Below are 19784 nucleotides of genomic sequence, written 5' to 3' on the forward strand. Positions count from 1 at the left end.
CCGGGCGAGTTGGCCGTGCGCGTAGAGGCGTGCGGCTGTGAGCTTGCATCCGGGAGATAGTAGGTTCGAATCCCACTATCGGCAGCCCTGAAAATGGTTTTCCGTGGTTTCCCATTTTCACACCAGGCAAATGCTGGGGCTGTACCTTAATTAAGGCCACGGCCGCTTCCTTCACATTCCTAGCCCTTTCCTGTCCCATCGTCGCCATAAGACCTATCTGTGTCGGTGCGACGTAAAGCCCCTAGCAAAAAAAAAAAAAATTTCTAGCATTCTTGTATTTTCGTCATTCATCAATCAGGTCTAGTATCTCCTGAGTTATCCACTGATTCTTAGTTGATCTTTTCTTCCTTCCTAACATTTCTTCAGCAGCCCTACTGACTTCATTTTTCATGACTCTCCACTCTTCCTCTATAGTGTTTCCTTCAGCCTTTTCATTTAGTCCTTGTGCAACATGTTCCTTGAAACAATCCCTCACACTTTTCTTTCAACTTGACTAGATCCCATCTTTTTGCATTCTTTCCTTTCTTCAATTTCTTCAACTTCAGATGGCATTTCATGACCAACAAGTTGTAGTCAGAGTCCATGTCTGCTCCTGGGAATGTTTTGCAATCCAACACCTGGTTTCTGAATCTCTGCCTAATCATAATGAAGTCTATTTGATACCTTCCAGTGTCTCCAGGTCTCGTCCACGTATACAGCCGTCGTTTGTGGTGTTTGAACCAAGTATTGGCAAGGACTAAATTATGATCAGTGCAGAATTCAACCAGCCGACTTCCTCTTTCGTTCCTTTGTCCCAATCCAAATTCTCTTACTGTACTACCTTCTCTTCCTTGGCCTACCACTGCATTCCAGTCTCCCATCACAATTAAATTCTCGTCACCTTTTACATATTGTATTAAATCTTCGTATCTCCTCATATATTCTTTCGATTTCTTCATCATCTGCTGAACTAGTAGGCATATAGACCTGCACTATTGTGGTGGGCATTGGTTTGGTGTCTATCTTGACGACAATAATTCTTTCACTATGCTGGTCGTAGTAGCTTACCCGCTGCCCTATTTTCTTATTCATTATTAAACCAACTCCTGCATTTCCTCTGTTTGATTTTGTGTTGATAATTCGGTAGTCACCTGACCAAAAATCTTGTTCTTCCTGCCAACGTACTTCACTTATACCAACTACATCTAACTTTAGCCTATCCATCTCCCTTTTCAGATTCTCTAACCTACCACAACGATTCAAACTTCTAACATTCCATGCTCCGACTCGCAGAATGTCAGTATCCATCTTCCTGATGATCGCCCCCTCTCGTGTAGTCCCCACCCGGAGATCTGAATGGGGGACTAGTTTACCTCCAGAATATTTTACCCGGGAGGAAGCCATCATCAGTACATCATTCATACAGAGAGAGCTGCATGTCCTCGGGAGTTAGTTACTGCTGTAGTTTCCCGTTGCTTTCAGCCGTGTAGCAGTATCAACACAGCTAAGCCATGTTGAGTATTATTACAAGGCCGTATCAGTCAATCATCTATACTGCCGCCCTTGCAACTACCGAAAGGCTGCTACCCCCATTTCGATGAACCATTCGTTAGTCTGGTCTCTCAACAGATACCCATCCGATATGGTTGCACCTGCGGCTTGGCTATCTGCATCATTGGGACACGCAAGCCTCCCCACCGCGGCAAGGTCACATGGTTTGCAGAGGAGGAAATAATGCATATTCTAATAATTATTAAAATTTGTGTATGAACTACAGTTATGAGTGAGCCCTTGCATATACTTTATTTCTGTTAAAACAGCACATCAATAGCACCTTCCATTTCAGAAATATTTGGGGCAAGTTTCAGATGATTCACCGTGTATTTGCGTCCGTTGTAAATGTTTGTATATTTCTAATATAACTATTGTGCATATTACATATTTTTGTGATTTGGCACTATACTGTAGCTGATCCTAAGTAAATAAAATAAAATAAATAAATAAATACATCAATCAATCGATCACTCAATCAGTCGATCTTTATGAAATAATAAATCACTGTTACCAAACACTTTTTGAAGTTTTATTTAATAAATGGCATCAGCATTTCTCCATGTGACAATGGAACACAGTCTCTAAACTGCGTGGTGAAGTGAATTATTTAATAGAACTTCAAAAGTGACTGGTAATAGTGATTTTCCAAATCTTAATTGAAATCACCAGCAGAGCAACTTAACTGACCTCAAAGACCAAAACTTTTAAATTTTTTTAAAAAAATATATATATATTTTTTAGTCCCACTTTCTCCACACAACTGTTGTGTATACCAGTGCATTGTCACCTAGCAGTCTCATAGTCTAAGTACATGTGTTACTTTTAGGATGGACTACTCAGTTATATGGGCATAATGTTACTGAACATATCATGAAAAAGACCCTGAAAAGGTACTGTACTGTACTGTACTGTTCTGCTGTATTTACAAATACAGGATTTTCCATATAAAACTTGGCCACTCGCTTGTGGCTAAGCCAAGGCTAGCCTGATGGTTGGCTCACTTTTCCCACACCCACAGCCCACCTGACTATTTGGCTTCCTTCCTGTCCTTCATATCAACACTCACAACACATGCTATTGGAGTTTTGAAAATCCGCATTGTATAGAGGAAATTCCTCTTTATGATAGGAAAATAGGAGATATTAGCAAAACACACATTATTGGTCCAGTGTTTTATGAGGAAAAAAGTAAATGGAGAGCAGTGCAGAAACACCCTTCTCATCTCTTTTTTCAATCAGCCAATGGAAGAAGAACAATCATATTCTTTGTTTCAACAAGATTCCACAGCTGCTTGTATGGCAGAGGAGTCCATTGATACAATTATGGAAGTGTTTGAAGATAGAGTGATTAGTGCTGGTTTAAGACCCTCCCGCTTCCCAGATTGAACAGTACCCTGAAGGGCAAAGTGTCTCAAACAAATCTACACACATATTGGAGGAACTTAGAGGTAACATACTGTACCCATATGAACCTATCTGCAGCAATGCTCCATGTACTGGGAGCCAGATGTACCCATCTTTCCAGAGTGTAATTTGACTGCAATGGTCAAATAATACACCACGTTGCTTGATGTCAAATGTAACGTATCAAGGGAGGCACATGTACCCATATTTCTACATCATCAGAAACCATGGACATATGTAAACTTGTCATTAACCACGGATGAGACAGTATTGATGAACGACCCGAGGCGACAACCAAGGGCTTCAAATTGCCATCCTCCTACTTTCTAAAGGTGCTCCAGCCTAGCTTGAGCAAAAAATGGGGTGATCTGTTTGCTAAATGTCAACAAGAAATACAAATGGAGTCTTATCTAATATGAAAGTAAGATTTGGCTCAAATATCTACTGAATACTGCTTAACTATGCTAGATATGATAAGAATTATATAAAGGAGTTATGAATATAAATTTTTTCACTGAACTGTGACAAAAAAAAAAAAAAAAAAAAAAAAAAGAACACCACAAAGCAATAAGATCTCACCGCAAGGAAAAGGAAACATGCCTGAAGGGTGCTCGGTGATATAAATCACAGACTTCATCTAGTCGTCACATATACTTGAAATCTGGCAATTAAATTTCCATGATCTTTCCGTAATAATCATCTTTCTGTCGATCACCTTCATTGCATCATTCAAGTAGATGTCCGCCTACATAATACAATTCTACCTTAGCACGTAAACAACCGGTTCCCTAAATTACGTCATCAACACGTGAGCAAAACATTTACTTAAATGACACACAACAGTGAGCAAATTCTTTGGATGAAACTTTGGCCCTACCAGCTAGGCCATACAACAGTGAAATAGGCGCTGTTTGGGCTTAAAGGAAATAAAACCCTTCACACAATCTTATCCACACTCTATGAACAAGTGGGGGCCATTCCTGGAAGAAAAACATAGACATACACTTCTTCTGCTCCAGGTTAAAGTTTAGCACAGAGATCTCGTACGCCTTCACAATCCGGCCATTGTCTGAATTCAAATGGGGCTCCTCTGACTGAGACACACACATCTGAAATCCCTAAACTACCTGCTTCCTCATAATTCTGAATGGAGGTGTGTGTGTTTGTGTGTGTGCATCTCTTAACTACCAGTTTTTATTACTATATTATCATTTTAATACAAGTGTTCTTAAATGGAACTATTGAAAGAAAACACAGTGTGGAGGTTGCAGGGGTCCATGGCCTTAAATTTCAATACCACGACAAGCCTCTCTGCATGGAGGGAAGGGAACAACAACAAAAATGTCTCTCCTTTGTTGAGCTCAATAGGTCAGTTGATCGCCGTTTCATCATTTACTGGTTGGCGTGGGCCACACCCATCTAATTACAGCTGCTAATTATCTTCCTAGGATACACTTCTTATCGACCAATTTATTTATTTCTCCCCCTTATTCCGTATCATCACAGATTTCCCAAGGAATATTATTCACTTATTCTCGATTCACTCATTCTTCACATAGATTACCTTGGGATATTATAATTTTCTAATCCTTTATTCCATATCTCGTTATAGATTATCTGCGCATTCAGCCTTCTTGTTACTTCTCATATCGCATATCATATTTCCAGGACATATGGGCTATGACTGTCCTTTCTCTCACTTTTTCATATTTTCTCTCCACTTGCCATCAATTCTTATCACTCTCTCAGTTTCCTGGCATACACTACAAATTCACACTGTTTTGCATGGAAAACAAAAAATAACGTACTCCAAATGGCAATCTAGTAAAACTCATCAAAAGTCAAGGGAAATTTTACAAACTGCTCCTAACACTATCCCTCTAAATATCACATGTTGGTGGTATCTCTGTCTCTCAGTCAGAACTCTTCATTCTTGAATATTTCATGCCTTAACCATCACGTGTCAGCTAATCATGCAATGTCTGATTGAAACCCGGAGAGCATCCAGCTATGCCATTTCCCCAACAACCACGACATTGAACAATAATAACAAACTCTCAGACATGATAATTCTCATCCACCACTCCCTACTGTTTTCCATCCCGCCCAGGGACGCTCTAATGCTATTCTAATCATGTCTCCCATACACACGAATATATTACAAAATCACTAATAAAAATGAAAGTAATCCCAAAATACTTAGGAGATAAATGTGGTTTCATCCAGAAAATTTTAGCTCTTGTGACTTTACGTTACCATTATAAAAATCAAGCTCAATATCATATTATTTACAACAATTAGACATTTTTTAAAATCCTACATATTGCCGGTGTTTGCATGCTAAGAAATACTCATCTACTTATCTTTTGGTGATCATTTTTTTCCTTCCACGGTCTTCCTATCGTGGAATATACATGGTCATCTTCACGGCACTGTAGACAGGAGCATCAGCCTTCAGTCCTTGCCTGCGTCAGTCTATGATATCTCGGGACGTTCAGCTGGTATAATCTTGAAATAATCCAGTGAATATCAACTCCAACACTTGCCACATGATCCCATCCTTAGATATGGCGGCACACACACAGAATTTAGACAGTGGAGTTCCCATGTGAAAGCAGGTCATTCAGCAATGGCCGACACATGTTAATGAGGCAAGTAAGGCAACTCATAAGATGTGAGAAACCTTACCCAGAATAGTGGAATGGCCCAGCCGATGCTATTCTACCACCAAAATATACCACTCTGAACTTCCAGCATTTGCTGACTTATATCAGGCCTTAATTCATGTTGGCATTGATTTAGTCAACTCCCACTTATTGTCTAGTTGGCTTTACAGTGGCCTAGCTTTATTAGGGATGTAATTCGAGACTTCGCTCAGTCTCAATAAGCTAATCTTCAGGTCACTCATGATTTACAGTTCAAAATACACTGCCGGACTATAACACTCACGACCGTGACTGGTATAGATTCTTTCTCTGGTAGTTCTCACAAGACTAACCATTATCCAGCAACATATCCTCATTTTATTGTTAACTGTCCTATCCTTGGAGTTTGAGATTGCAACATTCCCACTGAAGGAAATTGACTTTGTTAACTTGAATTTGAGACATTTAAAGAGTGCATTTAATAGATCTCGACTTCCTCTTTCACTTGAGCTACTTGTGATCGCAAATCGATCATCCGTTCTCGCATAATTACTCTCTTGCATTCAGTAGAGTACAAGGATTACTAGGAGGGTGGAGCTAAACTTTTTAGCATGTCCCGTCTACATGGACGCTCTTCTGGACACATCTGGTTCACATACATTTGTCTGGACAGCTCGTGACTCAATTTGCCCCGTGAATGAAGTATTGCATCTTTTTAGCTCGTAATGTAGAATGAATTCTGCTCTATTTATTGATGTCTTTTACGTAACTTTTCTATTTCTGGATCAAAATATCACATAATTTTGCACACCAAAATTCAACATTGGCACTTGTGAAACATGAGGGGAAAATGGGAAATTGCCTCCGTTAGCTTGGAACACTGTAAATTACCCACTCCCCTGGGTGTATTAGACTAGTTGGAGCGTCATATCTTATTCTTCTCTCTTTCAACTGAATGAAAGAGCTTTTTTGTGGTGGACTGGTTTCACCTTCTCCTTTTCTTTGTTCACCGAGCTCTCCTTCGCGAGTCTGGTTCTGGCCAAACGTCGATCGAGTCCCGGGAACATTCATTTCGGACATACCTGACACAAATGATCTGATTTCTGACATAATTTTAATAAGATGGAGAGATGCAAATAATACCAGTCAGCTGTACAGGACACTGTACAGTTTCAGTACAACCGGGCGAGTTGGCCGTGCGTGTAGAGGTGCGCAGCTGTGAGCTTGCATCCGGGAGATAGTAGGTTCGAATCCCACTATCGGCAGCCCTGAAGATGGTTTTCCGTGGTTTCCCATTTTCACACCAGGCAAATGCTGGGGCTGTACCTTAATTAAGGCCACAGCCGCTTCCTTCCAACTCCTAGGCCTTCCCTATCCCATCGTCGCCATAAGACCTATCTGTGTCGGTGCGACGTAAAGCCCCTAGCAAAAAAAAAAAAAAAGTTTCAGTACAAACTGCAATTAGATTCATTACAGTGGCCAAGCTAAATCTTTTCAGTTGAAATGTGTTTACCTGGTACAATGCCAGTTCATCTGCAGAAGAATGACATTCTGATTTGCTATGAGATAAGAGTTTAGTTTCTTATAATGCATATGCAGTTTTACAGATTTAAGAAGTGAAGAAAGAGTACAGGCTGTCTGTGGCCAGGTAGACTGCGGATGTGGGGGAAGCCAATCGGCTGGCTCGCCTTGGTTCAGCCACATGCAAGCGGTCAGGTTTTATATGGAAAACCCTGTAAATAGTTGTTCAGTGTTGTAAAAAACAAGTGACTTGAAATATTTAGTACTTTTCTTATGTGTTGTGTGTTTCATATGTACTATTGCTATTTACCAATGATGAGGAGATATAGACATACACTGCAATGCAACTTTTTGGAGTTTCTGATTTTCTAGGTGGGAAATGTCAGAGTAGCAAATGACGCTCGAGAAGTAAAGCGTCGTGAAGACCAGGTAATAACACGAGAAGAACGTCTAAAACATCTTGAAGAAGAGGATGCGGAGAGTATGAGAAAATTTGAGGCTATCCATTCAAAATGGGAAGAAATTTCCAGCTCGAACGACCCTTTGGATATTCATTATGCAATGGAGGAGCAGAAAAGTTAGTGCACTAGATATTTATATCCAGAAACACAATACAGATTTTATTGTTTCAAAAGCTAAAATCTGTTCATGGAATCTGTGAAGAAGCAGTGAGAAACCAAGCCTTCTGCACTGGCAGTCTCGTACATAGCTGGTTCTACGAGTAGTCATTGTGAAAGTAATGGAGTGAGATAGGGAACATAACACGTTGATGCTGCACATTTGGCCGCTGGTCTTCAAGCAGAGAACATGTTAAAATGCAAAAATGAAACAGTTAGCCTAGGAGAAGTCATGTGCATCACACCATAGTTTTTGTATGTGTTATGCAGATGTGCATTATGCACTAAATATTATGAGGGACCCTAAGAGCAATCTTAACTCACCTGCTTCCTTCTTGAGACCATGTGGGAGACATATGCTGTCAAGCATTGCCCTCTCTCAAGTAATGTTATGTGTGAACATACTTCACTAATTCCTTGTACAGACTTCATCTTGCTTTATTGTTGTGAGATATTTTGTCATGTTTAATATAAATTTCTGTTGGAAAGAACATCCCATGCAAAAACAAATGATTGTGGGTTCAAATTCCACTGGTGTTTGATTGGGTAGTTTTATTCTGTACTTAACATCTTTTCAATATGTACCATATGTACTGAGCATGGCCTAATATCTTGAAAATTAATTTAAAGATTAATTCTCTTATTCATACCCTATGCCCGTTAATGTCAGTATATGGAAGTAATTTCCTATGCATATTTTTTAATTATTCTAATTATTATACTTCAAAGTTGTTGAGGTTATTCCAATGAAGCTCAGCCTGTAGGATTCCAGCAAGATATAGCAGATATCCTGGATTCAGGAGGTCAAATGGACTGTATTGCAATTGCTCTATCTAAGGCATTTAACAGGATAGATCATGGGAGACTACTGGCAAAAATGAGCGCAACTGGACTAGATAAAAGAGTGACTGAATGAGTCGCTATATTTCTAGAAAATATATCTCAGAGAATTAGAGTAGGTGAGGCTTTATCTGACCCTGTAATAATTAAGAGGGTAATTCCTCAAGGCAGTAAGTATTATTGGACCTTTATGTTTTCTCATAGACATATAAATGATATGAGTAATGAAGTGGAATCAGAGACAAGGATTTTTTCAGACAATGTTATTCTGTGTAGAGTAATAAATAAGCTAGAAGATTGTGAGATACTGTAAAATGACCTCGATAATATTGTGAGATGGACAGTAAGCATGGTATGATGATAAACGGGGTTAAAAGTTAGGTTGTGAGTTTCATTAATAGGAAAAGTCCTCTCAGTTTTAATTTCTGCTTTGATGGGGTAAAAGTTCCTTTTTGGGATCATTGTAAGTACCTAGGTGTTAATGTAAGGAAAGATCTTCATTGGGGTAATCACATAAATGGGATTGTAAATAAAGGGTACAGATCTTTGCACATGGTTATGAGGGTATTTAGGGGTTGTAATAAGGATGTAAAGGAGTGGGCATATAAGTCTCTGGTAAGACCGCAACTAAAGTATGGTTCCAGTGTATGGGACCCTCACCAGGATTACTTGATTCAAGAACTGGACAAAATCCAAAGAAATGCAACTCAATTTGTTCTGGGTGATTTCTGACAAAAGAGTAGTGTTACAAAAATGTTGCAAAGTTTGGGCTGGGAAGACTTGGGAGAAACAAGACGAGCTGCTCGACTAAGTGGTGAAAATGAGACAGAGTGTCTCATCGTGCATTGGCACTGCCAGTGACTCCAAGTAGTCTACACAGTGGCCTCCATGCTATGCATTAGCCATGCATCTTTGTAGGTGTGCCGTTTACCAACTGATGAGTCCAACTTAGCGCACTGAGGCGAAACGCTGGCAACCAGGAATGAGTTAGCTGGAAAATTTATATGTCCAATAACGGGCCAACTATACCGGTATTATAAGTGGTATGTTCTGAGCTGTCAGTGGAGAGATGGTGTGGAATGACATTAGTAGATGAATGAGTTTGAGTGGTGTCTTTAAAAGTAGGAAAGATCACAATATGAAGATAAAGTTGGCATTCAAGGGGACAAATTGGGGCAAATATTCATTTATAGGAAGGGGAGTTAGGGATTGGAATAATGTGCCAAGGGAGATGTTCAATAAATTTCTAATTTCTTTTCAATCGTTTAAGAAAAGGCTAAGAAACCAACGATAGGGAATCTGCCAGCTGGGTGACTCCTCTAAATGCAGATCAGTATTGATTGATTGATTGATCGATCTTTGTTGTCGGAGCAAGTCGGTACCAAACGTTAAACATTAGCCAGGCTCTGTTTGTTATTTTCTCTGTTAAAAATATTCTATTATAATCTATTTCAAGTATTTTTGTGAAAGACTCTTCCTTTGTTTTGAATCATTGGGATAATACTTCCCAGCCTCCGTGACACAATGGCCCAGCCTGCCAATATGACTACTGTCCACCAAGATGGCCTACGGATACTGGAATGCCACATTGCAACAATGATGACATACTCAGTCGTATTGCCTTACTTTCTTGAGTGCATCCACTGCTCTCGTGTTTGAGAGCTCCTCAGTTAGTGTCACAAGTCCGAATGAACTTGTTTCAGTATTCAGTTCAGAATAAAAATTCCTGGACTGGGCGGTAATAAAACCAGAGCCTCCAGGTGAGAGTCAGGAATGGAGATAATATATTTGAGGTTTATGTCCCTTAAATTCAATCAACACTGTCAAGCATTGATTTGCCTGATAATTTGTGCAGTAGTAAATAGAGGCTACTGGCAACATTACATTAATTAAATTTTCCACGTGCTTAGTGAAGGATATTCTAGACATATTTTTATTTTTCAAATAAACACAATAATTTTGAGTTATTTTGGGAAGAAACAAAATACCACTAATACATACTACCTTCCTTGTTTGAGACTGAGTACACTAGCCTGCAATGAATTCCCAGTTTTGGTGAAAATAGGTGGTTCATATGGAAAACAATGTGCTGATTTCAAAAATACCAACTGTTTTGCCATAACACGTATAGATTTTATGTGATTAGATATTATATATATATATATATCAGTGCTTGAGATTTAATGTAAATTTAAGGAAATTTGAATTAATTTCATCATGTTTCAAATTTTTTTACCAGGCATCAAAATACATGAATAATGCTAATATTAGTATGTAGAATTCAGTGGAGAAAAAACAGAAATGTTTTATCATGTACTGTTTACAAGATATCAATAAAAAAAGTTAGCCTGAAATTCTCATGCCAGCATCACACAACCTGGCTAGAAGGTCATGAATCTGCCGCACCAGTGGGTGTTGTAGGAAACAAATGTCAATAGACTGCAGAGTACTTAACGAGTCAGTTCATACAAGAAAATGGTCTCTTTCGTCACCCAGTACAAACTGCAGAGTATACATGCAGTATACATGCTACACACATTGGGAAGCAAAATTTTTGTGCTAAAATCATTGGAGATGAAAGAGCATCTAACATTTTCCCCAATCTTAGAACCATTCATAAAGATACGTCGTGCAAATAAGCTTGAATTAAATTTTTAAAAATTGGAATTCAAGAGGATGAACTGGGGCAAATATTTGTTTATATGAGGAGGAATTAGGTATTGGAATAATTTACCAAAGTAGATGTTGGATGTTGACAATTGGGCTGCTGTGAGAATTGATGGTAGGATGATCTCTTACTTATAGGTATTAGACATGGCTGTAATCTTTCACTTTTGTTGTTCATAGTGTACATGGATCATCTACTGAAAGGTATAAAGTGGCAAGGAGGTATTCAGCTAGGTGGAAATGTTGTAAGCAGTTAGGCCTGTGCCAATGACTTGGTCTTAATGGCAGACTGTGCTGAAAGCCTGCATCTTGGAACATAAAAATAGGTGCAAAGAATATGATATGAAAATTAGCCTTTCTAAGATTAAAGTGATGCCAGTAGGGAAGAAAACTTAGAGAACTGAATATCTAGTTGGGAATACAAAACTGGAATGGGTAGATCGTTTCAAACAATCAGTCAGTCATCAATGATCCACACTTAGGGCTGTCGTCCAGGTGGCAGATACCCTATCAATTCTTTACCTACCCTTTTCTTAAATGTTTTCAAAGAACTTAGAAGTTTATTGAACATTTCCCTTCACTGGCGTAGCCGGGCCCCCCTCAAAATGTTTCCTGAAACTAGAGCGAGGATCAGCTGTTGTTTTACGTACGGTATGAACAACTTAAAAACTTATGCTGAAATGTTAAATTCATGTAGCGACAAAGAATCTACTAGCAAGGCTCAGTAGGGCCATACATAATTCTCGATATTTGTACTGCTTGAATGAAAAGAAAGCACTTAGCATTGTGATGCACGTGGTATTTCCCCATAAAGGCCACAATATTGGGAATATAACCGTGTGTTGACAAATGTTAAGAGATGAGGTAAAGGGCAAATGGCAAGGGATTACCCAGTTGGGGGCCGGAACGTGACCACCGAGATAACGGGTGCCATGGCCAGAAACAGTTGCAAGCTTACAGCATCGTATCAGCTTTTGCACATCCGTTTCAGGAAACAACAATATCCTTGTACTGTGGTTGATAGATGTGCTGTGTTTAAGTTGCAGCATTGGGAAGACTGTGACAGAATTGTGAGCTGCATGTTAGTTCCTCATATTGTGCCATATAAATAACCTTTTCTTTTTAAGATGGACAGTTTTGTCATAAAGGAGCCAAAACTATGTGCATCCTCAGTAATATATGCAAAAGTTCTTTTATTCTAACAGTAGCAAGACAATTTGCGAATGCGTGCCTAAGTTCTATAGGTAGGCCTATATATTTTGTCAAATGCCCGAGGACTGATTCGAACCTCAAATGGCACCATCAAAAGTGCGGGTAACTATTTTGTAATTAGCGGGCGTGATAATTCAGTTCCAATGGTTCTATCTTCTCATCAAGGCAGCCGAGGCATGAATCACAGTCGATTCATGAAACATTTTTAAAATGGGGAGTCACGTTCTATTCTACTTAAAACACTAGATCACGTCCCTTACTTTCCTTTAGTACTTTTGAGCCATAACCATTTATGGTATCTATTTTGAGTTTCCAACCATACTTCTTGCTTATCTTGACCTTAAATGGAATGGATGCAGTGGCGTACCGAAAAAATAATTTCAGTGGGTCCAGGCCAGTAGCGTGGATACAATTTTTCCTTGGAAGGGTTTGTGAAAAAAAAATTGCTTTTTTTATTTAGAATTTGCTTTACGTCACACCGTAGGTCTTATGGCGACGATGGGAAAAGAAAGGGCTAGGAGTGGGAAGCAAGCAGCTGTGATCTTAATTAAGGTACAGCCCTAAAATTTGCTTGGTGTGAAAATGGAAAACCACAGAAATCCATCTTTAGGGCTGTGTCCCTAACCGCACGGCCAACTTATCCAGTGGAGATGAAAAGAAAGCCGGTCCTACCAAGTGCAGTGACGGATCTTCAGTAGATATTGATGGTTTTGATTCATCATCATCAATGTCCCACTCCAGTCGCCCGGGTGTGATTAACAAGCCTCTTCCACTCCTTTCTGTCCTTCCACTTTTCCTGCTCCATTACTTCCACCACATCCAATCTAGCTTCTCTCTTTTTTTTCTTTTTTTCTTTTTTTTCCTTCTTGTTAGTTGCTTTACATTGCACCGACTCAGATAGGTCTTATGGCGATGATGGGACAGGAAAGGGCTAGGAGTGGGAAGGAAGCAGCTGTGGCCTTACTTAAGGTACAGCCCTAGCATTTGCCTGGTGTGAAAATGGGAAACCATGGAAAACCATTTTCAGGGCTGCCGACAGTGGGGTTCGAACCTACTATCTCCCGAATACTGGATACTGGCCGCACTTAAGCGACTGCAGCTATCGAGCTCAGTCCCGTCTTCTCTAATGTCCTTCCAGAGCTGATCCATCCACCTTCTTCTCGGTCTTCCAACTGGTCTCTTTAAAATGCTAAAAAGAGAAAGATGTTCCACCTATTCAATACAATAATATTGTTGCACAAATTAATGTAGCAACATGTTTAATATGTTATGGGACCGGTTTTGACATATGTCCATGTCATCATCAGCCGATACAAAAATGGCAAGAAGTCAACACAATTGTAACACTTAAGACACTTTTCTTGAAGAATTAAAAATAGAAGTTCATGTAGCTCTGCAATTAACCTTACTCCTTGTGGGTGGGGTTAACTTCCAATAAGTAACCAGGAGAACCTGACCCCTACAGAGCGCTTCCCCAGGTGGCAGATAGGGGGCCCCTACAGTATGTAGGGCTGGTTGAAATAACCAATACTACCCACGGACCAACAGGTAGCCCAATTCCTGGGGGTTTTAAAATACTGGGACACCCTCTCTCCAGGGGTCATAAATATGGAGGGCCCTTGCCCTGGGTTAAGGGTGAAGACCTCAACGGCATCTACGGCAGAGAAGATGGCGGAGGAGGCAACCCATCCTTCTGGGGTGTACAGATGGAACCTACTGTCTTGTAGGACGAGGAAGGCATCCTCAAAGGCTAAAGGAGTAAACCCTGAAAGAAAATCCTCTTATGTGTTAGGCCTAGCAAGTCAGCAGGAGAGTATTGAGTACAGTCGCTTTCAATAAGAAAAAGAGCCTCGGAAAGAAGATTATAGACCGGACTGACACGTCCTCTCAGACAATTGTAAAGTATGATGACCGTAAGGCTGATGATATACAATGTTCTGAAAGGAAACCCCAAATAAAAGAGAGACCCAAATACCGAATTGGAACTATGAACATTCTATCATTAACTGGAAAGGTAGAAGAACTCCTAGATATGATGGATAGAAGAAAAATATCAATATTGGGATTAAGTGAGACCAAATGGAAAGGGATTGGAAGTAAGACACTTCGTGAAGGATATAAATTATACTGGTGTGGACAGGAGAAGGTATCTAAAAATGGTGTTGGATTCTTAATTAATGAAGGGACTGATGCTACAGCTGAAGTTATCTGCAAAAGTGATAGGATCATTAAAATGTTCATGAAACTGGAGAACACTAAGTACACCATCATACAAGTGTATGCCCCACAGACAGGCTGCAGTGAGGAAGGCGAAGAGAAATTTCGGCAAGACCTGGAAGATACAGTTAATGAGGAAAATGTTATTATTATTGGAGATCTAAATGCGCAAGTTGGGGTAGACAGACTTGGGTACGAGAACATCATTGGTCCACATGGATTTGGACAAAGGAACCCAGAAAGAGAACAACTATTAGATCTGTGCAGAAGAAATGATCTTATAATCAAAAATACATTCTTCAAAAAAAGAGACAGTCACAGAATAACAAGGTACAGTTGGGATGGCCAGTATAGAACATTGATTGACTACGTAATCATGAATAAAGATAGTGGCAGGTACATCACAGATGTAAAGGTCATCCCTAGTGAAAGCATGGACAGTGACCACAGATTGTTGGTAGTAGACTTCAAACATAAGACAAATGAAACGCAGAAACTTATTACGAAAAAACCAAGGGTTAAAACTTGGAAGTTGCAAGAAGTCCAAATAAAGGAAGAATATAAACTAAGGATTCAACAGAGTTTGCCGAAGTGTGAAGTAACCAGCATTAATGAAGAGTGGAAGGCCTTCAAAGACACCTTTGTGGGAGAAGCCAAAAACTATGTGGAGTTACAACTTCTATCAAAAGAAAAAAGGAGACACCATGGTGGAATGATAGAGTGAAAACAGTGGTTAAAGAAAGAAACCAAATAAAGAAGGCACTGGACAAGGAAAAACAAAAACAGGGAGAAGAACGAAATGAACAAGAAATACAAAGACTTCAAGGAGTATACAGGAACAAGAAACTTGCTGTAAAGAACATTGTAAGGGAAGAAAAAGAGAAGAAATGGAATGAGTTTGCAGACAAACTGGAAGAGCACAGTAGAGGAAATATGAAATTGCTATACAGAGTAGTGAAAAACAAGCGAAGGGATCAAGAGACCATAAAAGCAATAGAATGTGATGATGGAACTCTGGCACAAGAAGAAGGAGAAATTAAACAAGAACTCAAGATCTATTTCGAAAAGCTGCTGAATGGAGATACAGAAAACATAACAACGGATAGAGGAGAGCCAAGTCGAGGAACCACAACTGAACCACCAATTACATGGCTTGAGGTTGAAAATGCGCTGAAGAGCATGAAGAAAGGAAAGGCAGTGGGCATAGATGAACTAAGTGCAGATATGCTGAAAGCAGCGGGAATTCCAGGAATCCAATGGCTCTACAGACTGCTCAACAAGATATGGGAGGAAAATACTATTCCTGAGGACTGGAAGATGGGCATCATTGTACCTCTGTTCAAGAAAGGAAACCGACGAAAATGTACTAATTACCGTGGTATCACACTACTGTCTCATGTCCCGAAAATATTGGAAAAAATAATAGAGACCAGATATTGTTGAACCAATTTTGGAAGAAGAGCAGTATGGTTTCAGACCAGGAAGGTCAACTACAGACCTTATATTTGCAATTAGGATGCTAATGGAGAAATACTGGGAGAAGAACAAGTCTTTATTTCTAATATTTTTGGACATTGAGAAAGCATACGACAGTGTACCAAGGGAAATAATTTGGCAATGCATGAAAGAACTTCAAGTGCGAGACAGCCTCATAGACAAAGTGAAAATGTTGTATAGTGGGAACAGAAGCTGTATTCAAGTAGGATGTGGTTCGTCGGACTGGTTTGAAACAAAGAGAGGAGTGCAGCAGGGCAGCTCATTGTCACCACTTCTATTTATTATTGTAATGGATGTAGTAATGAAATCTATTAAAAGGAAAGAACATGGAGATATCAAAGCCTTCACATTTGCAGATGATGTTGCAATCTGGAGTGACTCAGAAGAGGAATTGGGAGAGAGAATGCAAAGCTGGAATGAGGAGTTTAAGAAATATGGTTTAAACATCAGCAAGACCAAGACGGTGGTGATGAAAGTGTATGGGGAAGGAGCAGAACCAATAGTCATGTTAAATGAAGCTCAACTGGACAGCGTTCCAGTTTTCAAATACTTGGGTAGCGTTATATCAAATGACAACCTAGCAAAACATGAGGTGAACAATCGAATCAATAAGGCAACACAATTTTACCACCAGGTAAGACACCTGCTGTGGGATGAGCAAATACCCATGAAAACAAAAATAACATTGTATAAGTCCTATTATACACCAATTCTTACATACAGTCTCGAAACCACAACACTGACCAATAGAGATAATTCCAAACTTCAGGCAGCTGAAATGAAATTCCTACGCACTATGATCCAGAAAACCAGGAAAGACAAGATTAGGAATGAGAAAATTAGAGAAGAAATAGGAATAGATGATTCTCTCCTCAGTAAGATTCAGATATCAGGACTGAAGTGGTTTTATTCACATGAAGAGGATGCCAGTAAACAGAACTGCAAGGAAGGAATTTGACAGATAGGTAGAAGGAAGACGACCTGTGGGAAGGCCACGAAGGAAATGGATAGATTTAGTTAAGAGCGATGTGCTGCTGAGAGGTCATGATTGGGACAAGTTGGTGGAGGAAGAATGGTACAATGACAGGATGAGATGGAGGAGGCTCATATACCACACCCGGGAAACTGGAGATGGTTTAGGATGATGATGATGATGATGATGATGATGATGATGATGATGAAGTTCATGTAGCACTTTTAAGTGAAGATAATTTTTTGTAGATATCTTAGGTTCTTGATCACTCTTGCTGTGATCTATTTTTAATTCTTCAAGAAAAGTGTCTTAAGTGTTACAATTGTGCTGACTTCTTGCCATTTTTGTATTGGCTGATGATGACATGGACATATGTCGAAACCGGTCCCATAACATATTAAACATGTTGCTACATTAATTTGTGCAACAGTATTATTGTATTGAATAGGTGGAACATATTTCTCTTTTTAGCATTGTAATTATTAGTTCAATACGGATCAGTGATGAAGTTTCGAACTTTAACTGGTCTCTTTCCCTTAACTTCTCTTTCCAATTCCCTTCTTGCTACCCATTCCTCTCACATTCTTCTTACAATTCCGAACCATCTCAGTCTTGCTTTCTGTATGTTCTGTACTAACAGTTCTATATTTAGCTCTTCTCTGATTTTTATATTTTGAATTCTATCCCTTCTTGTCTTTTTAACCGATGTTCTTAAAAATTTCATTTCTACTGCTTGGATCTTACTATCCTGTCTCTTATTAGTTACCTGAGTTTCTAGTCCGTATGTCACATTTGGTATGAAATACTGTTTATATAATGTTAATTTCATTCTCTTGGGTACTTTGTCAGCCCATAAAAGCTTTCTGACTTGATGATAAAATGTTGTACCTTTACTTCATCTGTTATTAAATTCAGGGTTGATTTCATTACTTCCATTACTAATGCTACCGAGATATGTAAACTGTTCTACATTCTCTACCCATTGTCCATCTATGTTCACTTGCCTTCTCTTTTTCTCTTTTCCACAGTGCATGATTACAGTTTTCTTTTTACAAACTACCATTCCAAACTCCTTCAAATTTTCATTCCAATTATCCAGTCTCCTTTGTACTTCCTTGTCTCCCTTTCCCCAAATCACCACATCATCTGCAAATAACAAAGCATTCACTTCATCACTACTGATACTCTGTTTTACACGTTTTATGATTTCATCCATCAATATAATAAACAATAATGGCGACAGTGCACTTCATTGCTTGAGACCTCTTGTTGTATAAAATGCTTCAGAGTCACCACTCCCCACTTGTACACTGCTTTCACTCTCATAAAACAACAATCTTGTTAATTAATGATTTAGGTACATTTCTTTTCAGTAGGCATTCCCATACATGTTTTCTCTTAACTGTGTTGTAATCTTTTTCCAAATCCGAAAATACAAATATGATTTCCTTGTTCCTTTCCAGATGTTTTTCCATTATAGTTCACACTGTAAATGTCAAGTCTATTGTTGATCTATTCGGTCTAAAGCCATATTGTTCTTCCTCTAACTGTGTTTCCAATATATCCCTCAGTCTTTTGTCTATGACTTTCTCCATTATTTTTAGCCCATGTGATAATAGAGTTATACCTCCATAATTTTCACATTTCTTCCTATTTCCTTCTTTGAACAATGGTACAATGCTTCCTTGTTGCCAATCTTCACATGTCCTTTCATCCTTCAATATGGCATTGAGGGCTCCATATAGCCACTGTAGTCCAATGCTTCATGCTGCCTTAATCATATCAACATTGAATTTGTCTTTTCCACTTGCTTTACCTTTGGTCATTGCTTTCAAGTTCCAACCATGATATCAGGTTCTCTTCTTTTTCTCCATCCATTATTTCCATTTTCTTACCTTCTTCTTCCTCCGAGCAGTCATCCACATTATATTTTCAAAATACTTTGCCATCACCTTCTGAAGACCCTTTTCGTCATGTACCATGGGTCCATCTTCTCTCTTTAATACCTTGATTATTTCTTGATTTATTATTTTCGATTTTATTACTCTGTATAATAGTTTCTGAATTCCTCAACTATCTTGCTCAATTTTGTTGGTAAACTCTCCCGAATGGTTCTCCTTTTCTTCCTTATGGTGACTATGGAAAAAGAAAGGGCTAGGAGTGGGAAGGAAGCAGCTGTGGGCTTAATTAAGGTACAGCCCTAGCATTTGGCTGGTGTGAAAATGGGAAACCATGGAAAACCATCTTTAGGGCTGCCGAGTGGGGCAGTAAAAGTAAACAGCCGGCCCCACAGTGTAGGGGTAGTGTACCTGCCTCTTACTGGAAGCTTTGGGTTTGATTCCTGGCCAGGGATTTTACCTGGATCTGAGGGCTGTTTCGAGGTACACTCTGTCCACTTGCTTATAATTGAGGAGCTAACTGACAGTGAAATGGCGGCCCCGGTCTAGAAAGCCAAGAATAACGGCGGCGAGGATTTGTCGTGCTGACCACACGACACCTCCTAATCTGCAGTCCTTCGGGCTGAACAGCGGTCGCTTGGTAGGCAATGACCCTTTGGGGCTGTTATGCCATGGAATTTGGTTTGGAAAAGTAAACAGAGAAGGAAGTGACATCCCTGCAAGGCTCTTTAGCTTCCAGCTAGTTCCTCCATCCGGTCTTG

At 39.4% G+C, this 19784-nt stretch overlaps 1 protein-coding gene across 1 annotated transcript in view; it reads left to right on the forward strand.

Annotated features, from left to right (window-relative positions):
* The window catches only part of LOC136857307 (dynein regulatory complex protein 1), a 256632-nt gene that overhangs the window by 47647 nt on the left and 189201 nt on the right, over positions 1 to 19784 (forward strand). The window contains exon 6 of the mRNA XM_067135886.2: positions 7475 to 7679. Within this exon, the coding sequence (XP_066991987.2) occupies positions 7475 to 7679 (205 nt within the window). The remainder of the gene's footprint in view (positions 1 to 7474; positions 7680 to 19784) is intronic.

The sequence above is a fragment of the Anabrus simplex genome, chromosome 1, assembly GCF_040414725.1.
Source record: "Anabrus simplex isolate iqAnaSimp1 chromosome 1, ASM4041472v1, whole genome shotgun sequence".
Taxonomy (NCBI): domain Eukaryota; kingdom Metazoa; phylum Arthropoda; class Insecta; order Orthoptera; family Tettigoniidae; genus Anabrus; species Anabrus simplex.